At 38.5% G+C, this 14,592-nt stretch overlaps 1 protein-coding gene across 4 annotated transcripts; it reads left to right on the forward strand.

The window, feature by feature from the left end:
- The first annotated feature begins 594 nt into the window (after positions 1-594).
- On the forward strand, positions 595-14,154 carry znf148 (zinc finger protein 148). Of its 4 annotated transcripts, none has more exons than XM_042494669.1 (7): positions 595-678; positions 4,266-4,636; positions 5,646-5,771; positions 5,879-6,002; positions 6,129-6,212; positions 6,537-6,655; positions 8,812-14,154. In XM_042494669.1, the coding sequence occupies exons 2-7, from the start codon at positions 4,289-4,291 to the stop codon at positions 10,447-10,449; spliced, it is 2,439 nt and encodes an 812-aa protein (XP_042350603.1). In that variant the 5' UTR covers positions 595-678; positions 4,266-4,288; the 3' UTR covers positions 10,450-14,154. The 4 variants fall into 4 exon arrangements, with proteins under 4 accessions (XP_042350603.1, XP_042350606.1, XP_042350604.1 ...); XM_042494672.1 differs by having other exon boundaries at positions 4,266-4,576; XM_042494670.1 differs by lacking the exon at positions 595-678 and adding an exon at positions 2,611-2,687.
- The last annotated feature ends 438 nt before the right edge of the window (positions 14,155-14,592 follow it).

Below are 14,592 nucleotides of genomic sequence, written 5' to 3' on the forward strand. Positions count from 1 at the left end.
TTTCAATGGAAGGGCGTCTGCTTATGTGCCACACCTGCAATCACTTTTCTTTAACTTATGTGGTCACTATTATCTAGCAAATATAACATGTTTTTCGTAGTTTTTGTAGTTTTATTTAGGAATGAAACAGCAACAATAACAGACACACTTATTACTATTATTATTATTATCATCATCATCATCATCATCATCATCATTATTATTATTATTATTATTATTGGCTAGGCTATACAATTAATTGCACTAAACGTTACATTAATATTTAATGTAATTTTAAGTGGGTTAGACCCACTAATAGACTTGGGCCGGGTTTAATTTCCGCATGTAAATTGTAAACCAAAGTTTAAAATATATATTTTTGAATAAGCAGCTTATTTCAGAAAGACAAAGCAATCTACTAAAAAAAAAGATGGACAGAAATTACAGTAGAGGTTATTAATAAAAGATCATTAATAGAGGTAGGTCGCCAAACTGAAGCTTAAGGGAAGATTTATCAGCAGCAGTGATCAGGAGCGCGCGGCTCCTCACTAACCACCGTTAACCACTGGATGGCGACAAACAGCACATTTCCAGCCCTCATGAAATGTGATGGTGTATTTGATTATTCCGCACACCATCATTACACTGTAGTCTTGCATAACAATCATGACAGCTAAACGGGTTTAAGACGCGTAGCAGGTAAGAAGAGACAACTCGGCTTTAATAGTTGACACATCACTTGTGCGCTACTGAGACACGCGTTATTATTTGTCTTAGTGGCGAGCTAGCTAGTTAGCGAACGTTAGCTTTACTAGGAAGCTTGGGGCGCTAGCGCCAAAGCAAACTAGCCCCGCTGACAAGTTTGGTGAGATGTGCAAACGCGTCTTGTGTCTTGTGCCATTTATGTCGCTCGACGTTAGTTAGAATTTATTGTTGAATACTGCACGTTTAATGCCATGAGGATATCGCTGTCAAATGTATTTTACAGTAGCCCACAATAATGTTTGCAGCAAGTTGCTAGCAGCTAGCTAAGTAGCTTCATATAGGCCTTAGACGATTGTCAAGCCAGGAGAAAATGAATAGAGCTTCCGGTCAAAGCCTACAAAGTAAAATATTAAGCGATGCACTTTTTGGAGCGTTTTGTCTTGTTGATATGACAAGAATTCGAATCGGATTGGCAGCGTTAGCAAAACATGCCTCCATAGTGGTTTCAATTTGACCTAAAAGTTAACCGAAACATTATTAAGTGGTACATGCTCTGGAAATTTTTAAATTATATGGTAGATATTGTTTGTGTTACCGTTGTGGTGTATAGAATTATATTTGTCTTAATATAATCTGTGTGAGCAGATTAACAATCCATGTGTTACTTTGTAATCTGTAAATATGAAACACCTTCCTTAACTACAAAAAAAAAATTATAAGCTTAAAAAAACTATTTTGTAACTAGAAAAAATGATCTATAAATAATGGCTCTATGGATTATCAGCCCAGACGATCATTGGAGCTGATATTTGGCGTTTTGCTGAATATCTGTTTTAGCATTTTATTTTATTTGCCAATAACATTAATTAATTAAACAGTGCAAAGTAAGTGTCAGCATGGCAAGAACAGTTACTTTGTAAAACCTCAGGAAGCTATTCTTTTTTATTCATTTTTTATATAAATTTCACCTGACATTATTTTAAAAAAGTTACTTGGAACTTGCTGTATATGATGTTGAAAGTTTCAGTTTTGATTAAAAATTTGCTAAAAGCATTTAAGCAAAGCTTTGTGTTAGAGTTTGTTATACTCCAAATTCGAAATATTGGCAGAATGTTTTTCAATTTTATTGTAGATGCATATCGGTTCCAAATATCAGTTATCGGTCTCATTAACTACTGATATCGCCCCTGAAAAACCAATATCGGCCGACACCTACCGTAAATACACAAACACCATAAATTAAAATAAATAAATAAATCTTTGAAATAATTTAGTGAATTTACAGACCAATGAAAAACATTAGTCAATATCTTCCAAATAATTGCAACTCTCACATATTTGAGAAGTTTTTAATTGTGAATATAAATTTTGTGCTTGCAGATTTGAATTGTCCACACATGGAGTCTTTGTTTTATAATTTGTGGAATTGGCTGTATTTGCAGATCTGTTTTATAATCGCAAAACTGTCTCTTGAGTTTATATATATCTATATATATATATATATATATATATAATTGTAGATTTACAATTAACAGATTGCATGTTTGCAACGCAGATTTTTGATGTCCTCATATAAATATTGTTGAGACAAATCTATCTCCATATTGAGTATTTTGAGATCCCATTTATATTTGCAAGATAGTTATTTGAGTTTACAAATCCTTTTTGTGTGTGTGCCTGTGTTTGGGTTTTCTTATTTATAGATTACACATTTACACATTGGTTGTTGATCTGTTTACAGAAACAATACTGAAATCAGTCTTTTTCGATACATGTATCTTTATGAACAATTTTCATTAATAGATATAATTTAAGGCGTATGCTGCTTGTCCTAGCCAGTGATATCCGTGGGAGGTAGTGAAGGAGCTTTTATTTTGAAGGCACATCCGCCTCCTCTCTTGTGTTTCCTCGTCAGTTGCTGTAAATGTGATGTAGCAGCTTTGACAAGCGCGGCTAGCTAGCTGGCTAGCGAGAGACTTAACCCACTTAACCTAAGTGACACAGTGAGTGTGTTTACATATGGGACTAAGTGGTTGTTGGTATGTGTTTAAACCGTAACAGATACTTAACCTGCCTTACCGTCTTCTGGGGTCAGTCTCAGCTAACGTTAGATTGTCAGACTTGTTACAAGCGGTCCACAAGTGCTACGTTAGCTAGCGTTAAGTTACCGTTTTAAGATCAAGTGATAGCTAGTTAACTAATTAGCTCTTGTTAAAGTGTAACGCCGAGTACAGGCAGTGTACTGTTGCATTGAAAAATGTGTTGCTGGTTTTCTATCGAGTCTTTCGGCTCTAGAAATATCAAGTTGTCGAGGTAGACATTTAGCCGCATTTGAAAGATATAACGTTATAAGATCTGCCAGGCTTAAGAGTAAAGTATATTAACCAATACAGCATGACTTACAAACGTTTTATGACTTTAGTTAAAGCGGGACATTGTTTCAATTAATTCTCAACTTTCTGAGCTGTTTCACGGTCACTTGCTATCACTTTACACCGTACAGTAAATGTTGTAAGATAAGATCACAGAAACAACAGCTGACCCAGTTACGAAAGTTGACACATTACTGACAAGGGGCATTGTTTGTGCAAGAGATGTTTGTGCAATAGACATGAAACCGAGTGGGATTATAAGTCTTAATGTTTTGTAATGGTGAGAGATTCTCAGAGCAAGCCCTTTTGCCACTAGAATATACTTCATATTTATCTCAGCAGAGCCCCCGAGTATTTTTGGGGAAATCTTGCCAACTAGGCTAGAGAGTTGCTGACTTGCCATAATTCAGTACCAACCTGAGTGTCTGTTCCTTGAGGATTTTTTTTAAAAGATATCCTTTCACATTAAATTAATAAGCTACATCACAATTTAAGAAGGTCAGTTAGGCACTGTTCGCTATTTATGGGAAGGGAGGTGGTGTTAGGAAATGGGGGAGACACTTCAAATGATTTTTTAAGCTCAGGGAGGGAATTATATATTTTTTTGTTGGCTTATTTTAAAATGACTATACTCATACTGTACCTGCTTCATCTGCTTTTTAGATTGTATCCGTTCATGTTGTCAAATTGTGTTGTATAGTCATAGAAAAAACTAGCTCCCCAGCTAACTCTGGTGCATTTGTTTAAATCCCGATTAATATACATTGTCCCTTCTTTAATAAATTAATTACCAAAGTACAAATATCCTCAGAACCCCAAAACCTGCAAGTGGATTTGAAAGGCATGTTTTCTTTGAAAATCTCCAAAATCACCCAAATTATCATAGTTAGGGACTGTGAAATATGGTTAATTATGGTGAAGGGAGGGTTATGCATTTCCCCCCTGTCACTCAGAGAGGCTCAAAGAAAAGAAAAAGAAAAAGTCGCACCCCAGTCACCCCCATTCTGATAAATTAAGTACAGTCCCTTATGGGAAACTATGGAAATGATTTATAACTTAGAAGTGGCCCACCTAGTTATATCCTGAACTCCTTCACTATCTCCACCTCAAGAGTCACAATTGAAATATTTTTTGGATTTTGTTGTCCATGACTTTCCATTAAACTCTCTAACATTGTTGAGTCATCTCTCAATTTCTTCCTTTTTCCAGACTCAAGAACTACTCTATGTAAGATGAACACTGAGGACAAGTTGGAGGGTATGCTGCTGAAGTGCAGCAGCGGAGGAATAGATGGAGGAGGGAGAGTCGGGCTGGGCAGCGGAGGAGGACTGGTGGTGATGACCCTGGGGGAACGGTCGCTGGCGAACCACCCTCTGTTGGCTGAGGATGACGACGATGAAGATGACGATGAGGACTTGACCGGGAGCTCACTGGTTACACATGATCTGGTCCCGCCAGAGCAGCTGATGATGCAGGAGGAGATGACAAAGAATGGTAGAGGAGAAGAGGAAGGAGGAGAGGTGGGACCGCATTTCCCCCTTAAACTCACCAATAAGTCACCCTGCTTGCTTCATATGCCAGTGAGTTCATGTCAGTTAAGAAATAGAAATAGTTTGTGTACTTATAACATTATTTTTGTGGATACTGCTACAGCATTATAGTGAGTCTTATGTCCTCCTGTGCAATGTTTGTTAAGGGACATCAGTTCTTTAACACTAACACATATATGAGAACCACTCACTTAACTACTCTTTACTCTCATGAACTATTTTTGAGCCGCTTTGCATAACAATGCCAAAGAAGTTTTAGTTAACAGTGACTACATTCTGATAAAAAGCAGTGTGAAATGGAAGGCTGAATTTAACATCATAACATTCTTAAACATTAAGGATAATATAATGTTGAGAGGGATCACCTCATTCCCTCATTTTTACACTCGGGAGTAAAAAAAAAAAAGTCAGGAGCCTTCACAGAGATTAAGGCATTACCTGAAATGCATTTTAATCTGTTGCATTACAAAAGAATAAATATAAAGCATGTGAATTTAAAAGACAAGTTTATACCGTGAGTGTAAACATAGAGGATAACCTGAACCAATCCAATGAATCAGGCTTAGGGTGGCTTAATTCCTGTTTATTATAACTTGGATGTTTTTTTTCCTGAGTTTTGGCCATTGTTTCTGTTGGTTAGAAAAACACTGTATTCACCAAGTAATATACTCAACTCTTGGAACATTACAACGTTATTTAAAATAAGTATAGGAGATCAGCAGATGTGTCCAGGCCTGCTTCAAGATGCGATTTCTCAGCATTTCCTAGGTTTTCGAGGGCCTGAGGTTTCCCTTTGGTCTATTATGCCTCTAGCAGGGGGGGAGTCATCCTCAGAGGATACTTGAACCACATCAGGTGGCCTCTTAACTTGTGAAAGAGAAGCTGCTCAATGGTGAAGTCCCCTCACATTGGTTGATTATCCTCTGCTTGCCCTATAGCACCTGCCTGACCCCGATAAGCTGCTGGAAAGAGGGTGGGCTTTAAAGTAGGTCATGTGCCTCGTCAAATCTCCTCCCTATCTGTGGTCCTGCTTTCACAGTTGAGCATCAAGCAAGAACTGAAGCTGTCTGAGACAGCGGTCCAGATGAAGAAGGACAAAAAAGGAGTGAAGGACCTGATGGTGTGTCCAAAGAAGAAAAAAAGGAAGCAGCGCTCACCAGCAAAGGTGCAAAGCAATTTCATCTCAGAATTGATACTTTTTTTAAATAGCCTGGCCTGTGTGTGTATTAGTTTTTTCACAGTGACAAAGTTTTTTTCCCTTTGCTGTTGCAGATTCTCACCATTAATGATGATGGATCATTGGGCATACAAAACCCTAAGTGTCATGTCTGTGTTCACTGTAACGCTGCGTTCAGGACCAACTACCATCTACAGAGGCATGTCTTCATTCACACTGGTATGAGCGACACGTGTTGTCAAATAAAATGAGCAATACTAAAATAAAACATTGTCTTGAGTGTCAGATGAAATACAGAATAGATATTTTTTTTGTATATACTGATGTTGATTCTTCAAACTCCAGGTGAGAAGCCTTTTCAGTGCAGCCAGTGTGATATGCGCTTCATTCAGAAGTATCTCCTCCAGAGACACGAGAAGATCCACACTGGTGAGTGAGGAGATAATGCAATCAGTTTCACATCAGTAGGATTTTATTTTGTTCCCTTTTAGGCCTTGTCCATGTCTCCCTTGTCCCTTTTCTTTGCATGGTTTTTAGGGTTACTTTTATATTGCTGCCTGTTGGTTCGGCTGCTCTTGACAGTGCTTCAGTTGTGTTTTTGCGTTTTCATTTGGTTGGAGATTTTATATAACCATTTCTGTGAGCAGGAATTTATTGAGAACAAAGGAGGGAAAGGCAGTTTTAAAAAACTACTCATGTTTATATGGACTTGGCCTTAGTCTCAGGTAAATCTTTTTGCTTTCCTTGTTTTAGGTGAAAAGCCTTTTCGCTGTGACGAGTGTGGGATGAGGTTCATCCAGAAGTACCACATGGAGAGACACAAGAGGACTCACAGTGGAGAGAAGCCCTACCAATGTGATTACTGTCACCAGGTTAGCTCTGTTTTTATTTGATAGTAAATTAGTGCATGTGGAAGCAACAACACAGTTGAAAATGGCAGTAAATCAGGTACTAATGCTCTGAAACTTGATGAAACATCAGTTTTCCTATGCTGCATTTAGACGGCTTTCACAAGCATTTAAACCTTTGAAAGGTGGGCAAATTGTTGTTTTTTTTTGTTTTTTTTTGAGTAACATGGGAAAAGGCAATCTGCAAGTCCTGCACATTGCAAAATATTAAAGAGAAAAAATTATCTGAAAATTAGGAGAGAGAACGACGATCATTATTTATCATCTGTCATCATTTATTTTTTTCTTTCTTTCTTTCACTTTTTTCAGGTAATTTTCTGCTTTTATTCTTTTACTTTTAGTTTTTTTTCCTAATGTCAGGTAATTTTTTTGTAACTTTGTACTAATTTCTCTTTAATTGTTGGGTCATTTCTTGTTATGTTGCTCATTGCCTTCTTTCCATGTTTTGAAAGAAACCAAGCCAATTTGCTAGATTTCAAAGGGTTAAAAACTGCAAAAAAACAGAATTAGTGCTCATATTAGTGGTCTTTCTATGCATTAAACTGTAGGATGTTAACAGTACAGACTGAACTGATAAAAATACTAGTTAGACTCTCTAAATAGTTAACTTAATATTTAAAGGGAAATTCCACCACCTTGTATATGGATGTCCAGTCAGTGTTGATGGTAAATTTAGTCAGCTGAAGCAAAAAAATCCTCATTACATGTTGTATTGATGAAGAAAGCTGTGTTCTCCTGGATGTATTGCATGTGACCTACAAGTCTTTTGGCTATTACTTTTTTGGCCAAAACATAGTGTAGGCGAGGTTCACCAGTTGCGCCTATACTGATACAGGTAACAAAATAAAAACTTGGAGGCTCTGTAGTCTGAACCAGCTTTAACCAACATGGCAGTGGATTACTGCTTCACTCCTTGTATTTTACCTTTAATCCCACGAGCACAGGAGATGTCAGATACTTATACTGACAACTTCTGAGATCAGAGTGGGGGTTAGTTGCCCTCTATCTTAAACTGGCGTCTATCTGAGGGCGTGATAGAGCAATTTTGGCTGTCTTATCCAGTCATGTCCTTGGACATCAAGGGAAGCTCTTACAGCTTGTCACACACTGACAAAGAGTAAACAATATGTAAGACACTTAAGCTTGTGATATCCTCACAAGACATAAACTGCAAGGGACAAGACATAAATGAATACTGATTACTTTTTGACTATATTAGCAATTTTCAGTACAACAATTAAGGCAAAGCTTAAATTAATCTAAGCTTTTTCTGAAAGGAAACACAATAAAATAGCTTACAATAGTGTTAGGTAACAAAAATACCCAGTGGTCGTCTGCCGTCTCGGTTCTGCTGGTCTCGTTTGTCTTCCGGATCTGGAAGATGGTCTCCAGCACACCTCTGTTCACTTGAGGAGTAAAACTTTCATGCATAGTTACACACACACAGGCTTCGCAGGGGTCTCTAAGCATCAGTAACGGCATCCTACAAAAGCTAACAATGCTGAAATTCAGTGCAGTAGGATGATTAAGTTTCTTTTAGCATCTTAGGGCAAAATCAGCAAAGGCACCCCTACTTGGTGTTTGCTCTCGGCAGCTCAGGTTCTGGAGGGTCCCAGCCATCCACATCCTCTTGCATGGCTCGTGCAGCTGCAGTGTCAGCCTCTCTCTTTCATCTGGATTGCTTTGGCCACATACTCTGGCTCTAGTAAATACGTCTGAATATCACTGTTTGAAACCTAGTTTGTTTGCAGTACAAGCAAAGAGAACAAGAAAGATGTGTTTTTTAAGGGCATCTAGAGCAGGTCGCCTGGTTAGCTGTCGACAAAATCCAGCCTGTGGTTCTTATTGCATCCAACTACATCACTGTCAAGTCAAATGATGGCGCAGGATGCAGAAAGAACAACAGATTTTACAGCTGCAAACTCAGCATTTTTAGTCAATATAGCACGCACTGAGGAATTCATTGCTCCAGTCAACTAAATTTACCATCAATGCTGATTGGACACCAAAATGAGTTGCAAAGAATAATAAAAACAGCAAATGAAATCCTAAAGTTTGTCACAACGTTGCGTCTGTTTTCTGGCACAATAAAATGTATGTTTTGTGTCCTCTATCCACAGTATTTCTCCAGAACAGACCGGGTTTTAAAGCACAGAAGAATGTGTCATGAGAACAGAGAGAGAAAGACCAGCAAGGCAGCTGGTAAAGTTGGGCCTTTGCGTGAAGCAGATTCTTTGGGCCTCCCCTTTCTTGCCAAAGAGTGTTCACTGCCCAAGAAAAAGCGCCAGAAGTGTGCCGACAAGAGTTCAGGCGCTTCCGCCGCTGCCCAGACAGATGGGCATACTGCCGCTGTTGTCGAAACAGAGGAGAAGGAGGAGCAGAGACAAAATAAAATTGAAGGTCTACCTCTCTATGCTGTGTCCTCCAAAGTCAAACACGAGTATGTGATTACCGATTATTCTGTGGAACTCCCTGAAGAAACGACTAGCCAACACCAAGAGGGAGAAGTATCTTCAGAAGACACAACGCCTCCCAAACTAGTCCTGAAGAAAGTCCCCAAGAGGAGTCTTAAACAGTCGAGTGAACAAACTCCCCCATGCCTGCCCACTTTGTCTTCCTTTGAAGAAAATGCAAAGGTCACGCAATACACCTTTGAAATCGTGGACAAGCAAGGCCTTTTAGAAGTAGAAAGCAACACTGAACTCGAGTCAGTCGAAACTCTTCAAGTAGGACCAACAAAGCCAGCAGCTAGCAGCACAAACTACGACGACGCCATGCAGTTTCTGAAGAAGAAGCGTTACCTCCAGGCCGCAATGGCCAACAACAGTCGGGATTATGGCCTGAACACGAGCACCATTTCTTCTCAGCCGCCTGTTACACAAACTGTGGTGTCAGCCGTCATTGACGAGACGGTCCCCGCCACCATTCTGGAGCCGCAGCCCCTCAACACAGAGATTAAAGCAACACATGACAAGAGTGTTTTGCCAGACGAGGTTCTTCAGACGCTGTTGGACCATTACTCCAACAAAGCCAACGGGCAGTCAGACATTTCCTTCAGCGTGGCAGACACAGAGGTGACGTCAAGCATATCCATTAACTCCTCCGATGTTTCAGACAGCAGCCCTGTGGAGAGTCTCGGAGCCTCAAGTGCCCAGACTCAGCCAACCACAGAGAAGGTCAGCCTCTTGCAAGAGTACTCCAAGTTTCTCCAGCAAGCGCTAGAGAGGACCAGCCAGAACGACAGCTACCTGACCAGCCAGAGCCTCAGCTTGGTCTCCGAAAACCCCACCTTAGCCGGACAACCTTTGTTCTCCACAGAGAAACAGTTTCCTTCCCCCAGCAGGTTCAAATCAGGGATGAGCTCTCCGCTGAGGTCCGCTTTAGAGAAACCTCACTTTGGATTACTGGTCGGGGACTCCCAGCACTCATTTTCATTTTCAGGTGATGACACCACCCCTCCCTCCGCTGTGTCCCCAGCCGAGGAGGACTTTCTGGAGCAGGTCTCGCCCTCCAAAAAGACAGACTCTTCTCAAGGCATACTGCAGACTTTTCAAATAAGCTCCTTTGATCAGAACTTCAAATCTCATTTCCAGACATCAAGATCTGGATCCTCCTCACAGTTTACCGTTGCCAATGGACAATTAAGTCTTCGAGGACACAGCACAGACTTCTCAGAGTTCCCCTTAGTCAGAGTCACTGAGACCAGGTCTCAACTGAACTCCTCTCCTGATGTTTCATCCAGTGAAACCTTTGGCTGAAGAATTTATTTCTGTTCATAATTTCAGCAGCACTTTATCTCATGTTTCCTGTTTTGCCAAAACGAGTCCCACTGCAACTGTGTGCTCTTTCTTAAAGCATTTTGTTATAAAACATATTAATGTTTTGTTGTTGTTTTTTTTTGTTAAGTGCAACCTCATAGAATGAAAATACTGAAAAATGTAAAAATCATGATTAGCATTTCCCCTTAAAAAAATTGGGTGCATGGGTATATTTCTTGCTCCAGAATGTACACTGAGAGATGAAGCGACCAAAGTGTAATTCAAGAAATGGAGAGAAATTTATTCTCATACCATTGCCACATAGTTTGTCTGATGCTTTGTCAATCAGTTTGCCTTGCACAAAAAATGATCAAGTCACTCTTGCTGCTTAATGCAATATTTCCACTTATTAAAAACACAGGCCCTATTGATATAAGCCTTTCTGCTCTTTCTGTAGCTACCTCCCCTCGCTGTTTAGCTGGTTGTATTTAAGTCCACTCGTAGAACCTTGTTACTATAGCTGTGTAACTCTGTTAAATTGTCTACTGAAATGACACCATGATTTGATCATAACTGATCCTTCACTTTATGTTGAAGTCACTTTACTTCTACCCGAGTTGGGTGTGTCCACTTGATGCTACAGGAAACATTTAATTGATTGTATTCATCTGATATGGAAACTAGATTATTTTCCATTTACAGATTGGGTCTACTTTGGTTGCTGTGACAAGCCAAAAGGATGAAGTTGTAGTTCTAATTTATGAATTAAGAGATGAATGATTTCACTAATGCCCCCCCCGCACTTCTTAAGATGCATAGGTATCAAATAGCTGCATTCATGTAATGATTTCTGCATCATTTATTCATTGTCCTTCAGCAGTATAAGTTGTAATGAAAGTAGTTAAGGGGATTGTGCTTAATTTTTGCACAATTTGCACAATTTTTCACTACAGGGAATGTAGTATGTACTTTCAGATTTGGGTTATTTGAAATTACAGGTGATGCTCGTTGCTCGTTGACAGTTATGTGCATCAGTTTTTCACAACGTTGGGTTGAATTTGTGAAGAAACCCTTTTCTCACATGCCTACACAGTGAAAGAAAAATCCAAAGAGGCAAACTTTCTTTCTGAATTGAAGTTAACGGGGCACGCGTTAAAAACAACAGCAAAACTATACCAAAACGTCACACCATCTTCAACCATCGTTCACACAACTCATGCAGTATAACCCAAGTGTCATTGAAATAGTCGTATGCTCAGTGTTTCCCAAACACATGCATTTTGTTAAAACCGTAATATTTAAAACACTTCCTCATGCAATTACTGCGCCAGGGCAAGCATGCGTGATTGGACTTTCCTCAAGCAGAGCTCATGCATGCACATGTTCACTTGTAGGCAAAAGTGTTTTAAATCGTAATGTTTTTGCATGCGACTGGATAAATGAGACTTGGATTATTCTGCACTAGTTGTGTTGGTTTGGAAGCATGTTTTGATTTAGTTTTGCTGTCTTTTAACACTTCCCCTTTCAATCCAATTCATGATTAAAGTTTGCCTTTTTTTTTGATTCTCCATTATCGGTGGAAGCATGTGAGAAAAATGAAGTTTCCGTCATGAATTCAAAGTTGCACACGGTGAGAAATTGATATACAAATGATAATTTTCCTGGTAGAGTATTCTTTAATGATGTAGCCCCTGTAGCTGCAGTTTTATAGTACGTTGTTGTTCTTCGTGGATGATGCACAGGTTTTGGGGGAACAACAATGTTATTAGAGCCCCTCATATTGATTAAAACTCAGTTTTATGAAGGCTATATTATGAAAGATACACAGATATAAGGTGCTTGAGTTTCCAGTTTTATTAGTTTTGCATTTGTGCCTTTCTTTTTTTATTATTCTAGGCTTTCCTTTACTCATTCCTTTATGTGTATTTGTGTTTTTTCTTAGTCAGTGCTCAAAGGCTACTAATTCCACTTGCACAATCACAACAAACACATAAGCTAGCAACATATTCAGTCTGTAAGACGTCGAGATCTGGGAGCTTTATTTAATTTTGCTCATTAGAATTTTAGCAAGAAATGGCACCAAGTTTAATTCTCAGACTATTATCTGTGGATAAAGGACGTAGCATTTTCTTTGATTGTGTATAAGTGTACAGAATCATGTCTTAGAAATCTGGAGTTCTAAACACCTATTTTCTAGAATCCAGTAGTAAGCCACATCGGCCCAGCCTTGTTGAAAAAAAAATGTGACTGAGTAAGATCTCATCTGTACTCGCATTGTTATTTTCAACGTGTACATGTACGTGTGAGGTTTTAGGTGCTATTGTGTGAAACCCTTTTTATAAGCGCCATCAAATTCAGTTTGTAAATTGAGCTCCCTCTTGTTACAATTTTACAGACAATCAGGGACAGACGGCACCCACGCTAATCATCAAAAATGCTTTATTTTTTTCCTCATTTAACATTCCCACTAGAATGTATAGAAACTATCCTGCTGTAAATACATTGTATATTTTTATGTTCTGAGAAGTACTGTTAGATCTTAGTGTCAGTAGAGAGACAAGGCTTTTGCAAGAGACACTTTTTGTCAGTGGAAGGCACATTAATGCGTTTTTCCAGCTTTTATTACATTCAACAACAAATCAGTTTTACTCGCTGACATGATGTGGCACTCTGAGGTTTGTATATATCTCACCACTGTTATCAGAAGAAATTTACACTTTTTTTCCAGTTTCATTGATGATTGGTCAAAATGAATATTCATTATGTTTTGTAAGTTAATGCAGCTGATTGTGCATTATGATGGAATTACTGTACACAGACTTTGGTAATAAAAGACCCCAGAAGTTGTTAATTTGGTTTTAAAGCAATAGTCCACCTGAAATCTGTCTTTTTTTATCAAGTATTTAAACTCGGCAGCTGTCAGCTTAAATACGTGTCCGGTAAACAGCGTTTCGGTGGAGTATAGCTCAAAAACAAGTAATGTTGTTAAAGTATTCCACTAACTACCCATTTCATTTTAAGCAATTTCTGAAAGCACACTGCAGATAAATAGTTCTGCTTATTGTATCCCATGAATTGTTCAAGGAGAAGTTTAAATTCAACTAAGCAAGACACAGAACTGATGGAGATTCATGAATTATATCAGCAGTACTATGGTATTTTTTTCCTTTTAATTAACTACTGTCAGTAACCTGGCCATAAGTGTCCTTGTATAAGCTAGAGAAAAAAAAATGTTTTGTGTAAAAAGATCTGAATTATTGAATTTTTTGATAAAAACTATTTTTGAAACATGTCATTTAAGGCACTGATATGTATAGTATATCATATGCAGTCACTATTGATACCCTCATTTATCTCTGTACAAGTCATTTGTGACAAGGTCTTTCAATTTGCCGACGGGAATCTCCTTCTTTGACTTTGGCATTTTCATACTTTTAAAAATGACTTGACGAGGAAGCCTTGCTGCTTCGCTGTAAGGTTGATCTTGAGTTAGACAGTAAGGTTTATTTGCATGGTCTCTAACTTGTTGGGTCGAGTGAACTTGTTTAATGAATAATGTGCAGCTTTAATTGTAGCTGATTAATTTCAGTCAAGTAATCCATATGATTAGATTTTTGCAATATACTATTATTTGTAAACAATCTGATTAAATTGTTGTTTTGATTGTTGTGTGTCATGTCCTTATAAATAAAATAATTCACAGTATTTCACCTTGGGATTGTTTATTGATATGCAAAGGCCATTCTGCTGCTGATGCCATATACTGTACATCATATTCATAGTTGGTCTCGTGCGGGGTTGGGCAGTAACTGAATTCAAGTAACTAAGTATTTAGAATGCAAAATGTGAGTAACTGTATTCAGCTGCAGTTTAAATTGGTGGTATTCTGAATACAGCTACTGTCTTTAAAATGGATTACTTAAGGGGATTACTTAGCATATTTTATTTGCTCTAACAACGTGTCCTAACTGAATGTAACCCAAAGAGCAGCAGTTTGATTTTATTGTTGCACTGCTGTTTTGGGGTGAACTTTTGTTGGATTCCCTTTTTGGATTTATTCTTATTGTTCACTTCGAAACCTCCTCAATGGACCAGGAACAGCTGATTGGTGAAGTCAAAAGTTATCTGCATGACTCCTCATTT

Source organism: Plectropomus leopardus, chromosome 10 (assembly GCF_008729295.1).
Source record: "Plectropomus leopardus isolate mb chromosome 10, YSFRI_Pleo_2.0, whole genome shotgun sequence".
Classification (NCBI taxonomy): domain Eukaryota; kingdom Metazoa; phylum Chordata; class Actinopteri; order Perciformes; family Serranidae; genus Plectropomus; species Plectropomus leopardus.